General features: G+C 44.5%; 1 protein-coding gene across 3 annotated transcripts in view; it reads left to right on the top strand.

The window, feature by feature from the left end:
• ABCA1 (ATP binding cassette subfamily A member 1) overlaps positions 1-23,381 on the top strand; it is a 91,763-nt gene that overhangs the window by 51,085 nt on the left and 17,297 nt on the right. For all 3 annotated transcript variants that reach the window (XM_085042992.1, XM_085042990.1, XM_085042991.1), the window contains exons 8-26: positions 4,332-4,418; positions 8,856-9,096; positions 9,699-9,838; positions 10,078-10,194; positions 12,408-12,596; positions 13,456-13,661; positions 13,754-13,930; positions 14,541-14,763; positions 15,121-15,342; positions 15,931-16,135; positions 16,663-16,776; positions 17,242-17,413; positions 17,932-18,063; positions 18,582-18,721; positions 19,733-19,870; positions 20,401-20,621; positions 21,054-21,126; positions 21,661-21,863; positions 22,850-22,898. In XM_085042992.1, the coding sequence (XP_084899118.1) occupies positions 4,332-4,418; positions 8,856-9,096; positions 9,699-9,838; positions 10,078-10,194; positions 12,408-12,596; positions 13,456-13,661; positions 13,754-13,930; positions 14,541-14,763; positions 15,121-15,342; positions 15,931-16,135; positions 16,663-16,776; positions 17,242-17,413; positions 17,932-18,063; positions 18,582-18,721; positions 19,733-19,870; positions 20,401-20,621; positions 21,054-21,126; positions 21,661-21,863; positions 22,850-22,898 (3,049 nt within the window). The remainder of the gene's footprint in view (positions 1-4,331; positions 4,419-8,855; positions 9,097-9,698; positions 9,839-10,077; positions 10,195-12,407; positions 12,597-13,455; positions 13,662-13,753; positions 13,931-14,540; positions 14,764-15,120; positions 15,343-15,930; positions 16,136-16,662; positions 16,777-17,241; positions 17,414-17,931; positions 18,064-18,581; positions 18,722-19,732; positions 19,871-20,400; positions 20,622-21,053; positions 21,127-21,660; positions 21,864-22,849; positions 22,899-23,381) is intronic.

Genomic DNA, 23,381 nt, shown 5'->3' with positions numbered 1-23,381 from the left:
CTCCTTACTCTTTGTCATGTAAGAACCTATTTGAGGCAGGCTGTTTAGATCAAAAGTCAGCAGAATATCTGGGTGTGATTGCAGGGCACCAAGGTGGAGGATCAGCTTTCCTTCTTCTCTGAGTGTTCACTCCCCTAGGAGAAACAAGTGGTTCAAAAATTCAAATCCCCTCTTCCATGACCCATGTCTTAATCCGCATCCATTCTCTGAAGCCTTTTGACCAACGATGCCGTGGGACATAGGACATGTTATACAAGCTGCTTGTGGACACTTCTCTTCTTGAGGCTTGCTTTGTCCTGGGTGTAATGAGTGAGACTGAGGCAGGAGAAGCTGGTTTGAGAACAGCAGTGAAGCAGTACATCTGATTGTATGCAAATTTCCTTCCTGGCTTCCTGCCAGTGCTAGGCCAGCAGTTGTCCCATGGAGGGACTACACAGTTTGGGAAAGGGTAACAAGAGCAATGGCAGTAAGTTCCCACCCATCACAACAGAGTCCAGTCGGACGCTTCTGACTCTCTCTTAGCATAGAAGGACCTGCTTGTATTTCCCTCTGCAAATCTCCCCAGTTTTGAGTGTGATTTGGTGGGGGGAAGGTTAAATGACAATTCAAATTGCTCCTGTGGGATTTCATCTCTTAGGCAGCACTGCCTAAGAAGGGCTTTGCCGCACTCACTTCCAGTGGTATGGATCTGTAATAAGCCATGAATATACTGTGGCTTGTGTATTACAGTGGTCCTTGAAAGAGTGTGGGTGAGCACATGAAAATCCAATTGTTTTTTCTCCTCCCATAATATGGTGGTATTTTGTCAAATGGTTAGAATGAACTAAGCATTAGATAATTAATGCATTACAATTGAAAAATGGCTTTTAGAAAAGGTCTCATAATGTAAATATGTGCTGCAACTGAACTCGTGGCTTTCCATAGTCTTTTGAGAGCTTTTTCAATCAAGCACAATGATATCATCCTTTTAAGCAGCAGTGGTTTGAGACTTCCACTCTCAGGAAACAAAAGCAGAAGCTTAAAGCACGTGATTTTTCTGCAGAGGCCAGTGGAAAGTTTCTGCTAAGATCAGTATAAAGTTGTAATAACTATTTCAAAGTAAGTGTGGCAGAGTGGTCTTCACTAAGCAGAAACAGTTAGCTGTATGATGCAGACTGAATTTTGGCTGAATTTTATGACTTCCCAGCACTTTAAACACATTCATTCTCAGGTATGTTAAAGAATCAGATTTTTCCATCCACATTAATTTATTCAAGGCTTGTCTGTGAACTTCAGCCATCTCAAGTATTTGTCACTAGAGTAAATCTTGTAGCATGCACATACAAGCACACAGAGTCCCCTCATGTGAACTCAGTACCTCAAGAGTATTATGATGTTGGCTGCCCCAAAAGACAAATTTGACTTGCTAGCCCCTACCACAGTAATTGTGGAGAGCAGTTATGTTCAAAATCTGCTAGAGTTTTGTCTTTTCACAGTGTGCCTAGAACACACAGGTGATGTTTTTGCAGCACTTTGCCAGTAAATGGGTCACTGCCCTCCCAACCCCAAGATGTAGAGCAGATACCTGCTAAAGACAGTCTCACAGTAGGACCAATCTTCCTGGATCTACCCTGAATCTAGAGGTTTCTTACTAATGTAATTAACTACTTAGTGAGTCGCTACAAAGATGTGTGTTACAGGGAAATGATTGACATGTTCATCTGTTCAAAGAAGATTGGCCCTTTTAACTGATTTTTTGTTATTGTCTCTGGGGATGACTTCTGAGAGGCCTCTCCTGAGTGGGTTTTGAGGTGCAAGAAGTGGTAGAGAAAGTAAAATTTCCTCCACCTCGATACTATTGCCAGTTCTGGTGAGAAATGAATTTGAAGTGGTATGAATGTGCTAGGGAAGAAAGCTCAGGGTGCTGTGGTATGAAAGGATAGATGGGTACTTTATACATTTCACGGTAAGGTTTGCAAGCTCCTTGAATCACCTAAGACTTAGATATGAGGTCAGAAATAAATCCTGTTAAGCTCAGCGTCCTTGACTGATGGTCCAGCAGTGGCCCTTAATGGAGGCATGTGAAAGATGCAGCCATTAGGCAAGTATGTAACAACATTTCCTTAGTGTAATGTCCTGTTCTTCAGTCGCTTGCAACCCAGACCTTCTCAGCCGCTGCTGGGATCTTGTTTAATAGCATTTGATAAGATTTTTTATGTTCAATGAATTCTTTTAAGTCTTTCTCAAACTCACAATACCATCAGCATTGTGTAGAGTCTACTGACTTTTTTCATTTTGACTAAGTTGTGTGTGCAGAAGCTCCTTTGGTTTTGTTTTAAACTGGTCATTTCACTGGAAGTTGTCTAGTCCTATATGATGAGGCACGGTGGGCAATCATCCTGTTTCCATTCCCCATCCTGCTTGTAAGTCTGAAGACCTTTGTCATAACCTCTGTTTGTCCTTACAGGTCCCATTAGAAGAACTGTATTGTTCTTCCTTCAAAAACCATTCTTACCTTGAATCACAGCATTTGTCTGTACCTGAATTCCTTCAGAGATGGAGAACCCAAAATGGCACATAGCACTTGAGAAGCAGGATTGCATTGTGGATTTATATTAATGTTGATTTGTTTTATCACTGTATTTCTAAGATCTCCCTTTTTGAGTGGCATTAGCTAATTCAGAGCCATACAAGGAGTATCTTATGGTAGAACTGTCTTTTCCCTATGTACTTTACTTTGCAGTGCTGAATTTTGTCTGGCACTTTGTAACAGTGTGTCAGTAGGAGGCTGTTCACTAATCCTTTGCAATTGGATTTTAACTTTTCACTGTTCTGAGCCAATTAGCATCTTCAGAAAACTTTTCCTCATCTACCCTGTCCTTAAATCACCTCTGAATGCAGTGAACACAAATCTGTGTGGAGATTGAGCTATATGGAACTGAACAAGCATATCACTTGTTATGTGTGAACCTGGAACTTTCTACCTTATCTTATTGCTAAAGTAGTAGTAGTAGAGTAGATATGTAGCTTTGATATTTGCTGGCTAAATTTCTTTAAATGTATCTTGAAGGTCTAAGCCTGTGGGGATTTTTAGTTGCTTTTCTTCTAGCCTTGATGATATGTTTTCATTTATCCAAATCTTAGGGACTGCATTTAGTAAAGATCCACAGAGGTTAGAGAGATTGTCCCTGAATTTGCAACTGGCTTTGGAGCAGAGACTAACTGTGGACTCAGAAAAGTTGACTGAATTTTAAACATCTCAGCAGATCAGCAGAACAGTGGCCATTTACACCAGCTGGCAATGACCAGGTCTTACCAGTCTCCAGCAGATCAAGTTGCAAGTGAAAACCTCCAGACTTTGTTTCCACAAATTTCTCAAGGAAAGACGTGGAAAAGAAGAGATTCAGCTCAAAAGATGTGTGCTAAAATCAAAGGCCTTGACTGTTCCTGTGGGTCGCAATGCTGTAACTTTAGTATGCTTTCAAATGCTGCAACATGGAGCTACTAATGTGAAATCTTAGGAATTTATTTTAATCTTCATTCCCTTAAAATGAAGATTGTGCCCAAATGTTTCCCATGCAAGATAATCCAGATATGTGTACAGAAGGGGGAAAGAACCCCACAAATCAAATTCCAGGCCACCAGATACATGCAGAGCAATTGGAAACAAGGAGTTGTCTTCAGTGTGATTCCCTGCTAGAGCAGTTTCCTGAAAGCTGTGCCTTCCACTTCTGGAAGCCTGTCAGTCTTGCTCTTTGGTGACAGTGCATGCCAGCTATTTCCTGGAAGCTGTTTGTTTTAAAATACACTCCTGGTTTAGATAAAGAACATCAAGGCCTGATGGGAGGACTTGAGTGATGATGATGATGTACACTGCACTAGGGAAGTCTTTGAGTTGCTATCTGTCGTCTCACTGAAAACTTGTGCCCACCAAATTGTCTTTTCCTCTGCTGTACTGACTTTGCATCCCCTTCTTAGCACTGGCTTGCAGGATTTCAGGACTGTACACATTCTGTTCTGTGGATTGTGCTTGTTTTGTGACCTGGAATGCAAGTCATCTTTTGCATTGTAAGTGTATGTACATACATTTGACATTTTGTTGGTATGGTTCTGGTTATGGCATCTGTGCACTTGACCTGTGAAAAGAGAAAAGGGTGATCCTATCACATTGCAGGGTGCAGAAGCCCACAGTATTTTAAGTTCAAGGTCACACAGAAAGCCAGCTCTGTCTTCCCACCAAGCACTTTACCATGTAAACAGTCCTTGCTGCTCTATACAAGAATGTTTATAAGTTTAATTTCTTGGTTTGTACTTTGCAATAACTTCTAGTTTCCTTTTCTATATTCCTGCAGACACGACTTTCTTTCAATTCCTCCTTGTGGGATCTATCAGAAACTGTGGAAACTTTGAGAGAGAGCATTGGGAAGCTTGTTAAAGAGGTAAGAAGAGCCTTTGTGTCAAGAGAACACATCACTATGGTTGCTGTCTTAGCCTGTGATCGAGTACAAGAGGTAACTCAAAGTCAAATCCCTGGCTTGTTTTGAAACTTTTCCCCATCCTACAGCTATTTTCCCTGTGTCAGTACAGGCAGCATGCACTTTGCATCCCCTTGGCACTTCAAGTTACAAATACCATAACAGGAATTAAAGCATTTATTGTAGTGTTTTGCCTTCTCAGCAGTGGCACAACTGTCGGGCTTGCAGTACATCTGCTGCCTAGTAGTGCCTTGCAAACTGCATGTTGAGGCTTTCCTTTCTATTTTTTTCCATTCAGCTGCCAGCCCATGTCAGGGTTATTACTTGGTTGTATTTAGTGAGTTTCAGGCGCAGTGAGGGTATAGCATGTGGAAAAGATGCTGTGGCTGTTATAATTTAAATCAGTAGCTATAGGCTACTGTTTCCTCTTTATCTTGCTTTTTGAGCCAGAGATTGTTTTCCAGTCTTGTGGGGCACTCAGCAGAATGACATCACAACACTAAACATAAACAGCAATTTGCAGTGTCAAATTGACATTCTAGAGACTGCAAGTATTTGTTTTTTCAGGTGAAGCGATAGATTGAGAAAAAAGCCCTGCATACCTAAGTGTGAGTCAGAAATCCAAATCTGGGGAGTGCGGGGTGGATGTTGAGCCAGAAACTTATCCTAGTTTTTTTGTCTGACTTTGAAGTGCTGCTATTAGTCAAAAACATTCTGTCCCTGGAGCAGAAATCACAACCATCTAAGCTAAACAGTGCCGCCGCCTCCATCTTCGCTAAACAATGCTGCCGCCTCCTCCTTGCTTCGCTAGTCTTCCGTCTTTGCATCAGAGCAAGAGAGCTCGGCGCCCGTGAACGGCAGTAACCTCTGGGAGCAGGCACAAGAGCAGGTCACTCCAGGTTAGCGTGAGCCTCACTCCCACGGAGGGGCAGCTGCCGGGAGCCTGTGCCGTGCCAGCCAACAATTCCTGGCACGCACCCCTCCCCGAGTCCTACAGCCTGCCATGCAGCCCCCTTCACCTTCAAATTAAGACGATTCCAGGATCAGCTTTAGTTAGGACCATGCAAGAGCTTTTGCCGCTTGCAGGGAGGCTGCCCTTCAGAGTTTGACTACAGCTGTTTCCTGTTACGTCATTTAAGCTTGCCTTTTTTTCTTGTCTGGGATAAAAATAATTGAAACCACGTGATAGTCAGTTTGCTGATGTGGCCGAAAAAGTTCCAGAGTAACGTGCCTTTTGCTTGGCAGCTGTTTTGGGTAGGACTACCTTTTATTCTGCCCTGCTGTGCAAACAAAGACAGCTTTCTGCTCTGTGTACAGCATGAGCTGCTCCAGATGGCTTGACCGAAAGTTACTCCTTATTGTCTGTCAGGCGGATTTCAGTGTGAAAAGAAGGGACTTGCTCCCTTGTTTCAAAGGGCAGCAGCTTGAGGGGGTGGAGAGAACTATTGTTTGTGCCATGTCTAGGAGCCTTTCTAGCAGGGAATTTTAATTAGAAAATGGTCTGAAAAAAATATTTGTCTTGGAGTATGGGGATTGATTGGATGTGTGTCCTTGGACTCTTTTAATCAACTTCTAGGAGGGCAGATTAAAACCAAGAGCAAGCACAATTATTTAGAAACACTTAGGGAGCCAGGTCTGATGTCTGGGAGAAGAAATGGCTTAGTAACCCTTCACGTTTTACATACTGGCTTCCAGAGGTCTGAAAAGATCAGCTCTGCATGAGAATTGTAGAGTTGCTGGTGCCAAAGATGAAACAAATTTCCTTGCTCAAACTCTTTCAAGATAATATGTAGAAATGTATTTGCCAATGCAATCCCTCTTTAAGATCGTTAACACTTCATATGTTCATGGGATTTAGGTGCACTTCCTGTTTGAGTACCTTTGCTTGTTATGTTAGGGAGTTTATGGTACTTCAGCTAAAGCAGCTGCCTTTTTACTAAGGAAAAACAAGCCATTTTACCTAAGATACCAAAAACTCCTCAAGGGATCCTTTTGAATTGCATGCTCAAACTGTCACAGCTGAAATGCAGCCATGGCCTTTTTGGTGAGGAAACATCAAATCCAAAAATCTACATGAGCATATGTGACAAACAAAAGCTGTTGTGTGATGCTTTTTTCATTCATGTCCCCCAGTGCTGGTGTCCTGTAGGTCACCCTGAACCTGTGGAGCCAGATTGAGTGGCACTAGGCTGCAGGCAAAGGCAGCAGGGAGTACTAAGGACATGAAAGAACACTTGAATCAGTCACTCTGGACATTTGCACTCAGGCTTTTGCTGTTCTCACAGCTGTCTTCCATTATATCAGTGTGTCATGTGTTTTTATGCATCTGAAAATAGAGGCTCCTTGTGTAGGTAACACGTAGTAGCTGTTGTTTAGCATCAAGAATTTTTCTCCAGATGTTGACACATCTAAAACACGCGCAGTGCTACAGTTGAACAGAAAGGGTCAAGTTTACCTCCCACTGTAAGGCCAAAGCGTCTTGAGTGTGCTTTCCTTGGGTGAACTTGAATTCAATTGTTCTAGCATACTGCTGCTTTCGGCAGTGCTGCTGGCTGGCTTTGCCAGCTGTCTTAGACTTTGGTTATCTGCATTTTATTTAAACAAAGGTGACAGAACCAATATGCAGTGAGTAAAAGTGGCAGATGGTCTCTGATCAACTCTGTTATTGTCTCTGAAAGCAGGGCAGTTGGACGACAGCATTTAAATAGTTTCCAAAATGAAGCTGATGAGCAGTTACAAATAGGAGTCTCGGCAGCTCTGCTTGCCCTTATTAGTGCATGTTCCTGTTGTGGGCAGCGCAGTAAGAACATCCAGGTTAATATCATAATTAGTGATATTTCAGTATCAGTCAAGAAATTAGATAAAACTCTAGAAGACACTTAAAGAGGGACAGAGAACCAGCTGTAGCATTTTACCATGATGCTATGTGAAACCCTTTGATACAGAACACAGGTTTAGGCTCTTGCTCTCCAAAAAGGGATAGCAGAACTGGACTAAAGTTCAGAGAAGGCCAGCTAGAACATCCAGAAGTAGAATGACTTTCACAAAAGGAGCAAGGGAATAGGCTGAGACTGTTCAGCTGGGAAAAGAGATGATTTTGGGATATGACAGAGACCTGTAGAGTTGAGTGGCACATGAAGAAGCAATAGGGGTTGAATGTTCACTGTCTCTTGCAGTAAAAATAGAAAACAAAACCACATGACAGCAAGTGGAGCTAACCACAGCCAAATTAAGGAGAGAGAAGATGCTCTTTCCTGAGATGATGGGTGTTAAATACTTGTGGGTGTTCTAAACTCCAGTTTACCATGGAGGAAATTCATTGAGAGTTAGGAAATAGAAGTTTCCTGAGCTGAAAATAAATGGAAGCTGGAAGGCTACTTAGAGGAAGTTTCCTAGATTCTTGCCTCTATCTTAGTTTTTCATAACACCTACTCATTGTCACCATCAAAGAAGTGATATTCTGACATCTCAAGACAGGGGATCTGAGAGCAATGCTCTAGCATAGCATGAAACCAGTGCTCATGCAGGTTGCTTTTCCTGTTGTGGTGAACTTGGCTGTGCCTTAATGTGGCAGCATAAGTGCAGTGAGTGTCTCAGGCTGAGGGCTGGGTGCTTTTGTTCATGGCACACTGCAGATGTATTGTCTGGCTTATGCCACTCAAATGAGTCTGGAGGTACTGATTGTTCTGGCTGATTGTGCATTGTCACCTCAGGCCTGGTGTCAGGTGGAGAAGGCTTCTTGCTGTGACAAGCTGCTTGCACAGCTTATGCTGTGATTTAGGCTCCTGGCTGCAGCCAGACTTGTTTCCAAGGATTTTCTGGGAATGCTGTTAACAACAGGGCAAGGAGCTTCTGGGGCAGGGATAAGCAATGCCAGTCTAGGAGGTCAGACTGGCTTGTTGGTGTAAATCAGTGGAGGCTTGGTGGAATTGTGCCAGCTGACACTGCTGTGGCCTGTGGCTCATCCAGTTTGTGTCCCGTGAGCTGCAGTCACTTGGTGGTGTTCCTTTAATCCCTTTCCTGACTCAAGGCACCCCACCCCACCTGTACTTGTGAGGGTACTCCACTGGAATGTAAACTATTGTGCAACCAGAAGGAGAAGCAGCTTCCATGTTAGAGGGCAGGCAAGCCAGGAGCCACCTACAGCATTGGAGGAAGAAACTCAAGAGTAAAAAACTTTGCAAGGATACATTCCAAGTACTTGCGCAAAGGAGACTTCTCTCTCCAGTCTCCCAGTGTGGTGGTGGGGAAATATTTTCCCTGGTTATTACCCTTGATGTTGTGTTAAAGGGTCTGTTCAAAAATCTGTTGTGTGATTTGAAGGCACATGGAAAGAACTTCTCCTTTTACTAATCCCATTCAATACCTGCTTCCATTCTTTTCTATCCTCTTCCCCTCCAGCTGCTGAGCATGAAGAGCTGGAGTGACATGAGACAAGAGGTGATGTTCCTGACCAATGTGAACGCCTCAAACTCCTCTACACAGATCTATCAGGCTGTGTCACGCATTGTGTGCGGCCATCCTGAAGGTGGAGGCCTCAAAATTAAATCCCTCAACTGGTACGAGGATAACAATTACAAAGCACTGTTTGGAGGCAACAGCACTGAAGATGATGTTATTAACTTCTATGATAACTCCACAAGTAAGTGTAACAGTGGCATGGCCTGAGGTCCCATCTACTTCATGATTGTCATCCCTAGTGTTTTCCAAACTTCCACAGGTGAAAGCAGGTGGTCCTGAGGGACATATTCACTGCTGTTTCAGAAAAGCATACATGTGTTGTCCTGCATGTGCTCTTAAGGCTAGCAAAGATACCAGCTTGCAGAGTTTCCCAAGGACCTTCGGTAGTGTCCACAGAAACCTGTGTAGTAGACCTGCTTTAGTGGGAGAGGGAAGCACAGCGATGTGCAGCCTCTGGAAATCTTACCTTTTTGGGACAAATTTTGCTCGTTTTGCATGCATTGAGCCTGTTGAGCCGTGCATTGGGTTTGTGGGAGTGTTGCAGAACTAGTACTGTGGCTCTCAGTGTTGGAGGCCACCTGGCTGTTCCACGTTTACTGGGCAGACTGTGCAGGCTTGGGCTGAAAGGGGCTTTTTGTGGAGCTTTGCAGTAAAGGAGGGGGCTTGTATCTGAAAAATGCTTTGCTTTCAGCTTTGATTGTCCTTGAAGCTCATGTGAGTGTGGCATATGCCATCTGCATTTGTCACTGCTGTTCAGCCACTCATCTTTGTACTCTTCCTCAGCACCCTACTGCAATGAACTAATGAAGAACCTGGAATCCAGCCCGCTTTCCAGGATTATCTGGAGGGCTTTGAAACCCTTGCTGATTGGGAAGATCTTGTACACTCCAGATACACCAGCTGTAAGGAAGGTCATGTCTGAGGTAACTCTAGCCCTGTCCTCTGATAATGTAGCATGAGCTATGTCCTCTGGCTGTGCAGCTGGCCCTCTCCAGTTTAATTGGACCCAAACACAAGCCTAGAAAGGATTGCCTGCAAAAACACAGCTTCCCTAATCTCTCGCCTCCCATGCACTTAATGTTGAAGGCTCAATGCACCCTCTCAGGCCATGATGGGTCTCTGCCAGCTTTTGGAAATAACCTTCCTCTCCTCTTTGTGACAGGTGAACAGGACATTCCAGGAGCTGGGTGTGTTTCGTGACCTCGGGGGAATGTGGGAGGAGATAAGCCCAAAGATTTGGACATTTATGGAAAGTAGTCAGGAAATGGATCTCATTCGGGTCAGTATGCTGTCCTTGCCAGAGCCACCACTGCTCATTTTTTGCAATAAGTGATGAAATATTTATTTTAGATGGTGCTTCAGTGTTGAATTGGGCAGATAAGTATTATGGATGGGACCCTTCTTGAAAGAGATTTTGTTTGTACTGATCTTGCATTATGCTTGGCATTCCTTCCTTTGTGTAACAATTTCCTGCAAACAGGAACAGTTGCACATTTAACAACCATTTCTAATCTGCCTCTGTTGGAAAATGTGCCGTTTGCTCCACGATGTTGCCCTAGTGTGTTATGAGAACATCACCATGGTTCCTCAGGTACAGCTCTGAGGGGTGTATCTTTGTACCCTGTGCCGCTGTGTTTGGAAGCACAGTGGTGTAAAACTGGGATTGAGCAACAGAGGGACAACTGTAGAGTAGCTTTTCCAGCTGTCTCTGCAACACAGCTGGTTAGGTATCACAGTGCACCTGTCTGTATACAGAGACCTTCCCAGGTCTTATAAACCTTGAAATTCATTCCTTTTTTACCCTAGTGTAATGCTCTGCTGAATAATCTGTGACCTGCCCTGTTGTACTTCTCCATCAACATGACATGCTAGAGCGCCAGAGACAGTTGAACAGATTGCTGCAAAATTCAGGCAGAAAGTCAAGGTCCAAAACATTGATTTGCAGTCATGTCCTCTGAAAAATGAATTTTTTTTGTTGTTTGTTTTTGTTTAGTGAGCCCTGGGCTTTTCTGTTTGTTTTATTTTATGCTGCTTGTTAACCCTGTTGCCTCTGATAGTTAATTACTGACCTTCCCAGCAATCTGCTGTTCTCTGTACTGGTGTAGTAACACCTTTGTTGTTGCCTGTTGACATTTGCACAATCAGGACTCCTTTGTTGTCAGTCCCATTCAATTGCCATGCTGCTGCATTGACCAGCCATCACCTCTCAAGTTTCTGGGTTGTACAATCTGTTTGGCATTTATTTTTGCCAAAGGAGAGGAAACTGCTTTGCTTGCCCATCTCTGCCAGTTCTAGCTTGGTGCTAATGTGGCTGCAAACTTCAGGAAGGGTGACATGTGCCCCTGGGGTTCAGGACCTTTAATGTTGGAACTGAACGAGATGAGGTTGAGCCATTTCTCTGCAGGCATGGTGTCCTTTCTGCTGGTGATAGTGGCAGAAGCTAACCTTGGGAGACCAAATGAGAAATAGAGCACAGCACATCCAGTTCCTGTTTGCTTGGATTTCCTTTATGTATGTTTTCCTTTGCTAGCTGGGTCTGTTCTGTTTTTCCAGTTTGCAATGCTGTTTCTGTAATTGTGTGACCCGCTACTTTCTGGTTTGCTGGTAACAGCAGAGTATGGGCAAGCTCCTTACCTCTCTTTATTTTTTGTTGTGGCATAAAATCCATTTCCTGTTCTTATTCATAAGGATTTCTGCAGGTTTTTCTTTTTATCTCCCTGACTTCAGTTCAACTATATCCTGTACAATTACTGCTTCCTTCCTGCCTGGCCTTATATTGTCTGCCCAGTGCACTGGTTTCTGCTTCAGTGATGGGTGCTTCTGCCTGGTACTGCACTTTAGCTAGGCGTTGTGCATACAACAGCCTGTCCTCAGAAAACTAGCAGTTGAACTGGGTGAAGAAAGCACTGTCCCAGACAGGAGAACAAAGGCAGGACATCTTCGCTGTACAGGGCTGCTTCAGGAAGCCCTGCTGGCACAAAAGCAAAATGCGTAAGAAAATCACCTGGCCTCTAGTGCTGGTGTTTCTGATGATCACAGTGACAGTTGAGCCTTCAGCCATGCCTCAGTCCCTCTCCGTCCCAGCCAGGAGCAGAGATTTGTTGGAGAAAAGTGCGCGGAGCTTGGCAACCAGCATTAGCCAAACGCATTTCCGCTGAGCACACATCTCCCCTCTTCTGCAGTTTGCATGTGTGGGGTGCAGAGCTGTGCGCGGCTCTCTGCTGCCCTCTCCTTGGGAGAGGGGTGGCAGGACATGGAGACAGCCAGCCAGCCCGCAAAGCACAGCGATGGTACGTCCTTCTCAGGCATATCCTTCTCAGTGGGAGGGTGAGAGGAAGGAACCCAGTGTGCTGATCATCAGCATGACAGAGGGCTTCTCCCTGCACCTTTCCAACAGGTGTTTTCCCCGGTAGTGCTTGTTTTCATTATGAGAGGGCAAATCTAACATTCATTCTCCCACCTATTTCTCCTTTGAAAACAAAATACCTGCAGACGCTGCTGAAAGGCAAACTCCTCTGGGACCTGCACTTGCCAGCTTCCAACTGGACAGTGGAGGATGTTGCCCATTTCCTGTCCAACAATCCAGAGGACTTTGAGACAGAAAATGGCTCTGTGTATACATGGGTGGATGCCTTCAATGAGACAGACCGGGCGATCCAGACCATCTCCCGCTTCATGGAGGTGAGACCCTGTTGGTGTGGGCATGCAGCTGGGGGAGGGCAGCAGCTTGGTCTCCACTCATGCAGCCGGGTGTTCTGAAAAGGGAAGATAGATACTCCTCAGTCCATTTTCTGGACACAGACAGGCATTAGTGGGGCTGAGTAGCATGTGAGAAAATTACCATTTGTTCAGATACTTACAAGTAGATGTAGGAACCTAACTGTAGGCCTTGTTTTTGAAGCTTTTGCTTTAGCCTCTGCGTGTTGTTTCCTGCTCTTCTGTTACTAAGTTACTGAAAGCTGCTGCCGTCTCCGGCAGTGTAGCAGCTCATACTTCTGTCTGGGGTTTAGCTGGGGACTGTGGTGAAGCTAGCAGCTGCTTTAAATGCACAGAACAAAATTAGTTCTGCTTGCTGCCTGATCATCTTGGAGATGAGTGCCAACAGAAACAGGTCATGGCCTGTTAAGGGCCTGGTCTAAAGCCTTCAAGTCTCTCCACTGATGTTTAGAGGCTTTGAATCAGACTTGCTTTATTGGTAACAGACGAAATAAGACTATATATGGAAATTCCTACTTGGATGAGATCCTGTAGGTAATACCACGGTGCTACCTCCTGATCTGTTGTACAGAAAATGCCTTTGCTGCAGTATTTCTCAGGGATATGTATTTGACTGGTAGGTGGCTGTCAAGCAGGCAGCAGTGACAACTCTTGCAACTTGCTTGGCTACACAAATCCTTGCAAAACAGTCTGATGCTGTTGTCTTTTTCTCAGGTGTGGTACTACCATTGGAGAGTCCTTTTCCTTGACCCCAAACATAAATAAAGTACATTCTGATTTGGCAGTGTATCCCATAAATGCTTCTAATTCTGTCCCTGTTTAGTGTGTCAATTTGGACAAACTGGAGCCTGTGCCAACAGAAGTCCGGCTTATAAACAAGTCCTTGGAGCTTCTGGATGAAAGGAGGTTCTGGGCTGGCATAGTCTTTACTGAAATAACTCCTGACAGCACAGACCTTCCTCAACATGTGAAATACAAGATACGCATGGACATTGATAATGTGGAAAGAACCAACAAGATCAAGGATGGGTGAGCCCTAGCCTCTTGCCTTATGAACAATTTCTTACAAGGGATGTGGTCAGGAGGATTTCTAATGGAAAGATCTTGTTTCCTTGGTGCAGGTACTGGGATCCCGGTCCCCGTGCTGACCCCTTTGAGGACATGCGCTATGTCTGGGGAGGCTTTGCCTACCTGCAGGATGTGGTAGAACAGGCCATCATCAGAGTTCAGACAGGCACAGAGAAGAAGACAGGGGTCTATGTGCAGCAGATGCCCTACCCGTGTTATGTGGATGACATGTACGTATGCAGGCTGCTTCAAAAGCTTCCAGGAGGAGGATCTTGGGAGGCATGGGCTTTTGTCACTCCTTAGGCATGGTTTATGTCCCTATTATCAGTGAGGAGGCAATCTCCATAGTGTTCCTAATCCCTGGAATTAGGGCACCCACATGGAGGATTTAGAATATGTAATGACTTGCAGAGTCATTGCAGTCATTGCCCAGGAAAGGGACTGTCAGTACTGGACTTTAACATACAAAGTATCTTCCTGAGGTGTGACCATAGCCCACACCTAATGCAAGCAAAAATAGCACTGGGGAAAAAAGCAGACAGGCACAGGAGAGTGGAAAGAGGACGATTGAGAGCAGTCCCTAGGCAAGACAGCTCTTTGCACTGACTCTTCCACTGAGTGACACAGCTCCAACTCCCATTCCCAACTGGTGATGTGCTCTAAACCCATCTGCCTCACCTCATGGTAAGGCACTGATCCTGTGTGAGGCTTTGTACATCAGCTGCTTTGTGCAGTGAAGCCTTAGCTGTCACCATGCTCTGATAGCCCTTGAAGTGGTACCTGAAGTTGCAGTGATGTTTCTCACTCGATTCTCCTGGCCCCTTTCCTTCATTTTCTCAGATTTCTGCGTGTCATGAGCCGCTCCATGCCTCTCTTCATGACACTAGCTTGGATCTACTCAGTGGCTGTGATAATTAAGGGCATTGTGTATGAGAAGGAAGCCCGGCTGAAAGAGACAATGAGGATCATGGGACTTGACAATGGCATCCTTTGGTTAAGCTGGTTCATTAGCAGCCTTGTCCCTCTCCTGATGAGTGCAGGATTGCTGGTGCTGATCCTGAAGGTGAGTTACCTGGTTTGGCCTACGGCAGCAGGCTCTAGACCCTTGAGAGCCTGCTAAGCAGTGGTCTGCACTGACACACTGGGAAGGATTTTGTGGGTATGTGTTGACCAGTCACTTTTTGGGAACAGGCTTTTGGAACAACAGGACTGAGTAGCTGAAAACATCAGGAGGGAATGTTATAGATTCAGTTCTCTTGAAAAGATGTCTCTTGTACTGCCTCACTTCTGGGGAGGCTGTTGTGCAAATTGCAGAAAGCCCCACTTGCCCTAAACAGCAGCAGCTGTGCAGAGCTGCCTGTAACAGGGGTGTCTTGGAGAGGCCTTTCAAAGCCTGATGCACTTGTTGTTCTCCTGCCAGATGGGGAATCTGCTGCCTTACAGCGACCCGAGTGTGGTGTTCATTTTCCTCTCAATCTTCGCCGTTGTGACCATCCTCCAGTGCTTCCTCATCAGCACTGTATTCTCCAGGGCCAACCTGGCAGCTGCCTGTGGGGGCATTGTCTACTTCACTCTGTACCTGCCTTATGTGCTGTGTGTTGCCTGGCAGGACCACATCAGCTTCTCACTCAAGATTTTTGCGGTGAGTCTTGATGAAATTCTCCTGGGCACTGGGCCTCCACCAGTATGGCACTCAGCAGCTCTCTAGCTGGACACTGGTACAAGGCAGGGAGTGGCAATGGGAGGTTAGTTTTCTGTATAAGACTATCAGGGCTGAGTGTGACGAAGAGTTTCTGCACCTGCTAGAAGCTGCTGGGAGGGTTTTGTTGGCTTTGGTAGTAGAAGTAATGCAGCTGGACTAAGATGCCTTGATCTATTTGCTGTGATGCATTATCACCAAATATGCAGGCTGAAGGAACCTTTCCTCTGCCCAGCACTTCTTACCTGTCTAGGGAGGGTGACAGTTACAACCTGTTCCCTTGCATGAAAATCCAAAGAGTAAGGGAAAGAAAACAGGGAAACAAACAATTAAGGGTGATCCAGCAGAGATTTCAGGCCTTGCTGAAACCTAGACCAAATCTGCCACTGCATATGTGCAAATTCAGTGATGGTCTTTGGAACTGTGACTTTTCATATGGACTGTGTCCCAATAGCCTTGTGCTACAGCTAAGATAACTAGTTGGAGAGTCATGTCGAACACTCAATGCATGTTCATGCCTCCTATTTTCAGAGCTTGCTGTCTCCCGTAGCCTTTGGTTTCGGTTGTGAGTACTTTGCACTGTTTGAGGAGCAGGGAGTTGGTGTCCAGTGGGACAACTTCTTTGAGAGCCCATTGGAAGAAGATGGCTTTAGCATCACCACATCTGCTGTCATGATGCTGTTTGATACCTTCCTGTATGGAGTCATGACCTGGTACATTGAATCAGTCTTTCCAGGTGAGGTCTGCTTCTGAAGGACAATCATGTCTTAAGGCTTTTAAATAAATCCTTTCACCCTTCTCACTTGCCAAAGTGCAAATTGGTCCCATTTTTAAGCAGAGGTGCATAAAGGTCATGTGGCAAATCCATAGTCCAGCATCAGAGCAAGGTTGTTGCATGCTGATAGCAGTGAGTGTTGCCTAACACAGAAGCATGGCCCCATTGTGGCCATGGCTGAGCTAGCTCCAGAAGCTTTGCTGTACTTCACTTGTACCCTCCTCTAAAGTTCACAGGCTGTGCTGCAAGGGAGGAGTTGAGTCGAGTCTCACCTACTTAGCACCTTTCAGCATAGGGTTTTTAGCCCTAAAATGAAGTTAGATGTCTCTTACCCAGAGTCTGTCACTGTCTTCATCAATGAAGAATTTTTCTTAGTTCTGCCTCACCTGGAGGCTTACTGGGGTTGGAGTACTTCCCTTCTTGTCCTGAAAGCTAATAAAAGAAAAGGAATAGATGCAGTCAGGCTCATGTAATGCTTTTCTTTTTAGGCCAGTATGGGATTCCCAGACCCTGGTACTTTCCTTTCACAAAGTCCTATTGGTTTGGGGAGGAGCCACAGGACAGGCAGCACCCTCATCTCGACCAGAAGGCATCTTCAGAAGGTAAGTGCTGGACACAGAGCCTTTCTGAAGTGAAGTGTTAAGGTCTGCCTTTTTCTGAAATAAGAGTCCAAGGACAGCAGGAGCAGGACTAGCATGGAGAGGTGAAATTGATCATCCTTTTGTTATCACAGTTTGGGAATGCTGATCATGTGGGTGTTTCCAGATAAACCCAAGGTACTTTACCCACCTGAGTGCAGGTGGGTGCTGCAGGCTCATGTAGTTGAGAAGTCCTCATATTTTTGGTGACCCTGGTGATACTGGAGATGTTGAGCTCCCAGATGAGCCCAGGAGAAAATAGCTAAATGACAACTTCTGTGGAAAATTTCTGTCCTTGAGGAAGAAATGAGGTCGATTCTTCATATAGCTCATTTGTCCACAGGTTTGGGGGAATGTGTCTGTTAAAACTCCCACGCAATTTCTGTTAAAACCTATCATATCTCTCTGATTTGCTGTGTTTTCTTCCAGTCTGCAAGGAAGAAGAGCCTGTGCATCTGAGCCTTGGTGTTTCCATCCAGAACCTGGTCAAGGTTTACCGTGATGGCAAGAAAGTTGCTGTAGATGGTCTCACACTGAACTTCTATGAAGGACAAATCACCTCCTTTCTGGGACATAATGGAGCAGGGAAAACCACTACCATGTAAGAACCAAATAATGATTTAAGACAGTTGGGAAGTGACTGAGTACTGCAACTCTTATCTGTATAGTAGAGATAGCATTAGAACAGCAGTGTGCAAGCTGGTGCAGACCAAAGTGCCTCTGATGATTTAGTCTAGTGCTGCTGCCTCACATATACAGGGGACTGTAACTGAAGGGAGTTCAGATTGAGGCTGTGTCAAATGAATCTGTAGGCAGGATTTTGTAGTAATGCCATTTGTGATTCTGGCTTACTGGTGCAAGAAAGTAAATTGGGACTGAAAGAACAAGAAGCTTTTAGAGGGAAAAATCTTTTCTTCAAGGAGCTATGTGGGTGTTCTTTGATCACTGTTAAAACCACTGGAGCTGATTTTTTTTTTTTAATCCATTAGTGAGATGTTTCTCAGGCTACTTTCTTGATATGGAATTTCCCCAGGGCTTCCTCCTACTCTTAATTCAGCCATCATTCAGCAGCTGTTTCTCAGTGGCAGAACCTGCTTATCTGTTCTATTTGTTTTTCAGGTCCATCTTGACTGGCTTGTTTCCCCCAACTTCAGGTACAGCCTTCATCCTGGGCAAAGATATCCGCTCTGAGCTCAGCACCATCAGGCAGAACCTGGGTGTATGTCCACAACACAATGTGCTGTTTGACTTGTGAGTATCATCTGTGAGATGCAGGACTGATGCTATCCAACAGATGTTTGGGTTTTCTAGGATACAACAGTGGGCTTTCAGCTTTGACAGGCCTACTCTTTTTGTGTGCATTATGCAAGGCAGTGGAGTGGTATGAGATTGGTACAGGAACATTCTGTTAGCACATTCCTTACTGCCTAAGATTGATCAGCAAGAGCTTATACTTCCATATTTCATGTCTGTTAATAACCTATTCCACTCAGCTGAGCCAAGTGTTTCCCCGGTGCCTAGTGATTTGGGATGTTTGTGCTGCTGTCAAGAGCCCTTAACGGAGGATTATTTACATGGTGTGCTGAATAGAGCCACACCCTGAAGTCAGGCCCAAGCTGAGCGCACCCAGTCTGTGTCTCCTTTCTGAAACCTTAGCCATAAAAGATATTTTTTTGAGCAAACAAAAATGCCTGCAGTAATGCTAATATAAGGGATGAATCCCTGCATGGTGCTTTCAACTTTGCCCTAAGGCTTCGTTTGTTCCCTAGGCTGACTGTGGAGGAGCACATCTGGTTCTATGCTCGGCTCAAAGGGCTGTCGGAAAAGAAGGTGAAAGAGGAGATGGAGCAGATGGCAACAGATGTTGGTTTGCCTCACAAACTGAAAGCCAGGACAAGCAGACTCTCTGGTAGGTTCAGATCTTTTGCATTTCTCAGCCTCAGAAACACACTTTTGGCTTTCACAGAGGCTGCATTGTGGACCTTGATGGGATCCTGCAATTCGATATAAACTGCTATACAATTAAGCACTTAAGAAGTCAGTTATTCATTAAGTACCTAATCAGTGGATCTAAGTAAACATCACAATCTTGCACTGTTTCAAGCTATTTAATGGCCGTAACAAGTCACTCAGTTCCTCTGAGCATTTTGTACTTGTTTCCATCATGGCATAGTTCACCTGCATTTGCTATATGTTCTCCAAAGCTTATTAATATATTTGGGGGTTATGAGTTTAGGTGGGCGTGGCTTGGACCATAGTCTCCAAGTCCCTTGCTGTTTGTGAGCCATATATGCATTCCTTATGCTGACTTCTGCCCCTTTTGTTGGTGACCTGGAGTTTCCTTCTCCTTTGTTCAGGAGGGGCAGAGTTCCAGTATCAGTCTGTACCAGATACAAGGGGGACTGAGATGCCTTTGTCTTACTCAAGTATCAGCACAGACTGCACACTTGACTTTGGGGAGGGAGAGCAGATGACTACAGTTGGCTTTAGTATTGAAGAGTGCAACATAGTTCCTTGCTTTTGCCTCTGAAATACTTCCGTGAAAGGGGTGTCTCATGGGGACTTATTTCTTCAGGTGAAACTCTGGAGACCTGTGAGCCACATCTTCAAATACGATTAGGCCTCCAAGCTGGCAGTTTGGTACCCCTGGTGCTGAGATAGTATAATTCATTTATGGAAGGGCATATGAGGTGTGGTTCACTGCAGTAGGAGGAGAGCTAGATTCTATTGAGGAAAGACTATCCAGATGAATTATCCACTGTCCAGAAGGTGGTGTCACCCTGAAGGTCTGAAGGAGCAGCAGTACTTGTTCAGCTCAGTCTGCTTGCTTTCAGAGAGCTCATTATCCACTGTGCTGCAAATATTGCTGTTCCACTTGTCTCTACATCAGCCTAAACACCTTTCTTCTTGTGCCTGACAGGTGGGATGCAGCGGAAGCTCTCTGTTGCCTTAGCATTTGTTGGTGGCTCCAAGGTTGTCATTCTGGATGAGCCTACAGCTGGGGTAGATCCTTACTCTCGCAGAGGGATATGGGAATTGCTTCTGAAGTATCGGCAAGGTATGTGGTCTTTTTCTCTACCTTTGGTGAATGTGTTGTGGAAGGCAAAAGAAAATCAATCTGATTCATGACTGTTCTCAAAATAGCAATGTGTCTTTGCAAATCTATTGTTGCCTGCACTGAGGAATGAACAAAGACAATGCAGTATAAGGATGCTCATGTCTCTTGCCTGTATTGCTTTTTTCATCCTGTTCATGTCGGAATTCATGAACAAACTTCTTTACTGGGTTATGAGGGCAGCTAAACCCAGAAGATCATCCTTGGTGTTCAGCAATGTCCTGTTCTGCTTCATGCAACCAGCCTTGATGACATGAAATTAAACCTGCCTTTGCTGAGCAGAACAAGAGGCAGCAGACAGTGTAGAGAATAAACCCATAAGCAGTTGTGAATCTTCTCCATACTGCTAGTCTTGTTCAAAGGAGCCAAACGTGTGGCATCAACCTCCCATCCAACTTCATTGCAAAATCCAGATGATTGTGGCTTTGGTGCAGGAGCACAGGTTTGACTTTGCCTTCCTTGCTCTCTTCCAGGTCGCACTATCATTCTCTCCACACACCACATGGATGAGGCAGACATTCTTGGGGACCGGATTGCCATCATTTCTCATGGCAAGCTCTGCTGTGTTGGCTCTTCTCTCTTCCTGAAGAACCAGCTGGGTACGGGTTATTATTTGACCCTGGTCAAAAAGGATGTGGATTCCTCTCTGAGCTCCTGCCGGAACAGCAGCAGCACAGTGTCCTATCTGAAAAAGGTACATATGACCTTTCCTGCTCATGTTTATTCTTTCTTCATTAAATCTTAGGCTGTTTGGAAGCAGCAGTTAAGGTTTTACATGGTAGAATGTCTCAGAGGAAAATACCTTGTTTTTTGAAAGAAGTGTTAACCGGTTTGGTGGGTACTGTGCCGGATGGTGTTTGGTTAAACTCTTGCATGGGATGTACATCTCCATTAAAGTTTCTTTGAGTGCCAGTGCTCCAATTGATCAGAGAGAGATACAAAATGGATAAAGTGTACACTTTTGTAACACTCGCTTCTATACCTGTGACCTCTTAATTCTATTTCAGATTTGCAGTGCTGTGACCATCTGCAGCACCTGATTTGACTTACTTAGAGTGTACCATCTGGTGGGCCCCATTTTGAGTAAACAGCAGGAAATAATGTTTGCCTTCTCTTTTGTGACCAGGATGACAGTGTCTCCCAGAGCAGCTCTGATGCTGGCCTTGGCAGTGACCATGAAAGTGACACACTGACAATAGGTGAGGCTTGGGAAAGAATTTAAGATTGAATCCCAGTTGACATTGCTCTACAGTTCACCTTGGACAACTGCCTTAACCTTGTTGCCCCTATTTAGCTACAGTCTTGGGAAAATTATTAAATTCACAGTGGTGGTATTTTGAAATTGGTAAATATTGCAATGTCTTTCTTTAGTGAGCCATTTTGAATTCAAGTTGTCCTGAGAGTTAATAAGCAAAGATTATGTAGTTGCTTGGCCTATTAGCAATATGTAACATTGGTGAGCTGTACATCAATGATTTGCAGGTCTTCCAGTAGCATGTAAAAGCTCTCCTAAGTTCTGCACATAAAAAGTATAACCAGGCTTGGGTCCAGGATTTTATCCAGGCTTGTGTTAAATTTAAAGGAAATGAGATTTTCCATGGAAATAAGCTTCTTTCCAAACATGTCCCATTTGTCCTCCTTTTCTTCTGGCAAAATTTCTCATGCTGAGCTCTTTTTTCCACATAATGAGCAGTAACCAGAACAAAACTATCTTTTACATTTGGTTTTTCTAGATGTCTCTGCAATTTCAAATCTCATTACAAAACACGTTCCTGAGGCAAGACTAGTGGAGGACATAGGCCATGAGTTAACCTATGTCTTGCCATACAAAGCTGCTAAAGAGGGAGCTTTTGTGGAGCTGTTCCATGAAATTGATGATCGTCTTTCTGATCTTGGCATTTCCAGCTACGGCATCTCTGAAACTACTCTGGAGGAGGTTAGTGAGCTGATGATTCCCTTTTGTCTTTAAGTAAAATGAATCATGGTGGAATTAAGAATCAGATGAAGCCTTAGCACTTACTGTAAAAATTTACGGAAGAGGCAGCTTTGCGTTCCTCTCCAAAATGGATAGTCTTCTGCCCTGTTTAAGTGTGTGCTCATAGAGATGTGCATTAAAAATTGAAATGTGATACAGACCAGCGCAGACAGGTCCTATGTATTTGGCTGCACTTTGCTGAGAGTCATGTGAAGGTTGGCCCCTGATTTGGCTTCTAATGTCTGTGTTATTTTTAGGGATGCTTTTCATTGCACTTAACTAAAAATGTACATTTCAGTACTGGACACCATACATTACATAAACAATTTAGACATGTGCCCTTGTCAGGGATGTTTTTATGCTTTTAGGGCTTGTTCCATGTGACTATGTTCCACCTGCCAAGTGTCCCTTTTTTGTCACAGAAGTATCATGCACTTTCTCTATGTGGAATGTCTTTGTTTATTTTTAAAGAATGACAAGGGAAACTGGAACAGTGGTGGTGTCACTTACTGAGGTTGCCCTGTATATCCTTCACAGCTGTGGAGACCTTGGTTGTTATCTGCAATTTGAAAATCCATTATTTCTGGTTTAGGAGAGTCCATGGATCAAACTCCATGAAGGTGCCTTTCAATCAAGAGTGTGAACATGTCAGACATGAGGAAATATGAAATTCCCCAAGTTTAGTTACTAGGTCTGTTTCTGAAACATGGGCAATAGCTCATGTTTGAGATGCACTGAGAGCTGGCATTGGAATGGGGTAACAGGCTGGCTCCTGGAAACAGGAGAGAATCCACAAAGTCCTTGTCTGCATTATGCAGAGGATAAACTCAGTATCCTTTGTTCTCTTGTTGCACCTGTCAGTCTCCTGCTCTCTCATGGCATCTCCTGGAGCAGTACCTACAATATCTCTCCTCTTGATTTTACTGACACTTACCATTCCTTTTCAGATCTTCCTGAAAGTGGCTGATGATAGCGGTGTGGATGCAGAAACCTCAGGTGGGTGTAGTTGTCCATTACAGAAGTCACACATGCCAAGGTGTGACAGACCCTGTTTGAGACTGAACTGAAGCTCTTCTATCCTAGTATTTTTAATTACCTAAAATAGCTGGATTTAGTATATTCCATGCATGCTTTTATGTGTTGTAAACTTCATTTGACTCAGTCATAGTGTGTTTATTTTGTAATAGTGAAGAGTTTCTGGTGTTTGAGTATGCTGCAGATCACTTGACTGACACTGTTGTCTGCTCTGAAGAAGTCCTGACACATCAGGCTGCAGTAGGGTCCAAATGACTTTCTGAGAGCAGATCACTGTGCTAAGTGCTCTTAACAGCAAATTGCCCTTGCATTTGTATGCTTGTCAAGTGGGAATTTTCTTACAGTGAGAGCAGTCTGCTGTTCCCCTTGGGGGGGGCAGGGGGGAAGGTGTCAAGTGCATTAGAAGTTTTTGGGGCATCACATAAAGTATGGTGCATAAAACAT

Source organism: Lichenostomus cassidix, chromosome Z, assembly GCF_008360975.1.
Source record: "Lichenostomus cassidix isolate B80296 chromosome Z, HeHo_3.0, whole genome shotgun sequence".
NCBI lineage: Eukaryota > Metazoa > Chordata > Aves > Passeriformes > Meliphagidae > Lichenostomus > Lichenostomus cassidix.
Note: the sequence above shows the minus strand (reverse complement) of the source record. Positions and strands in the feature narration are given on the sequence as shown.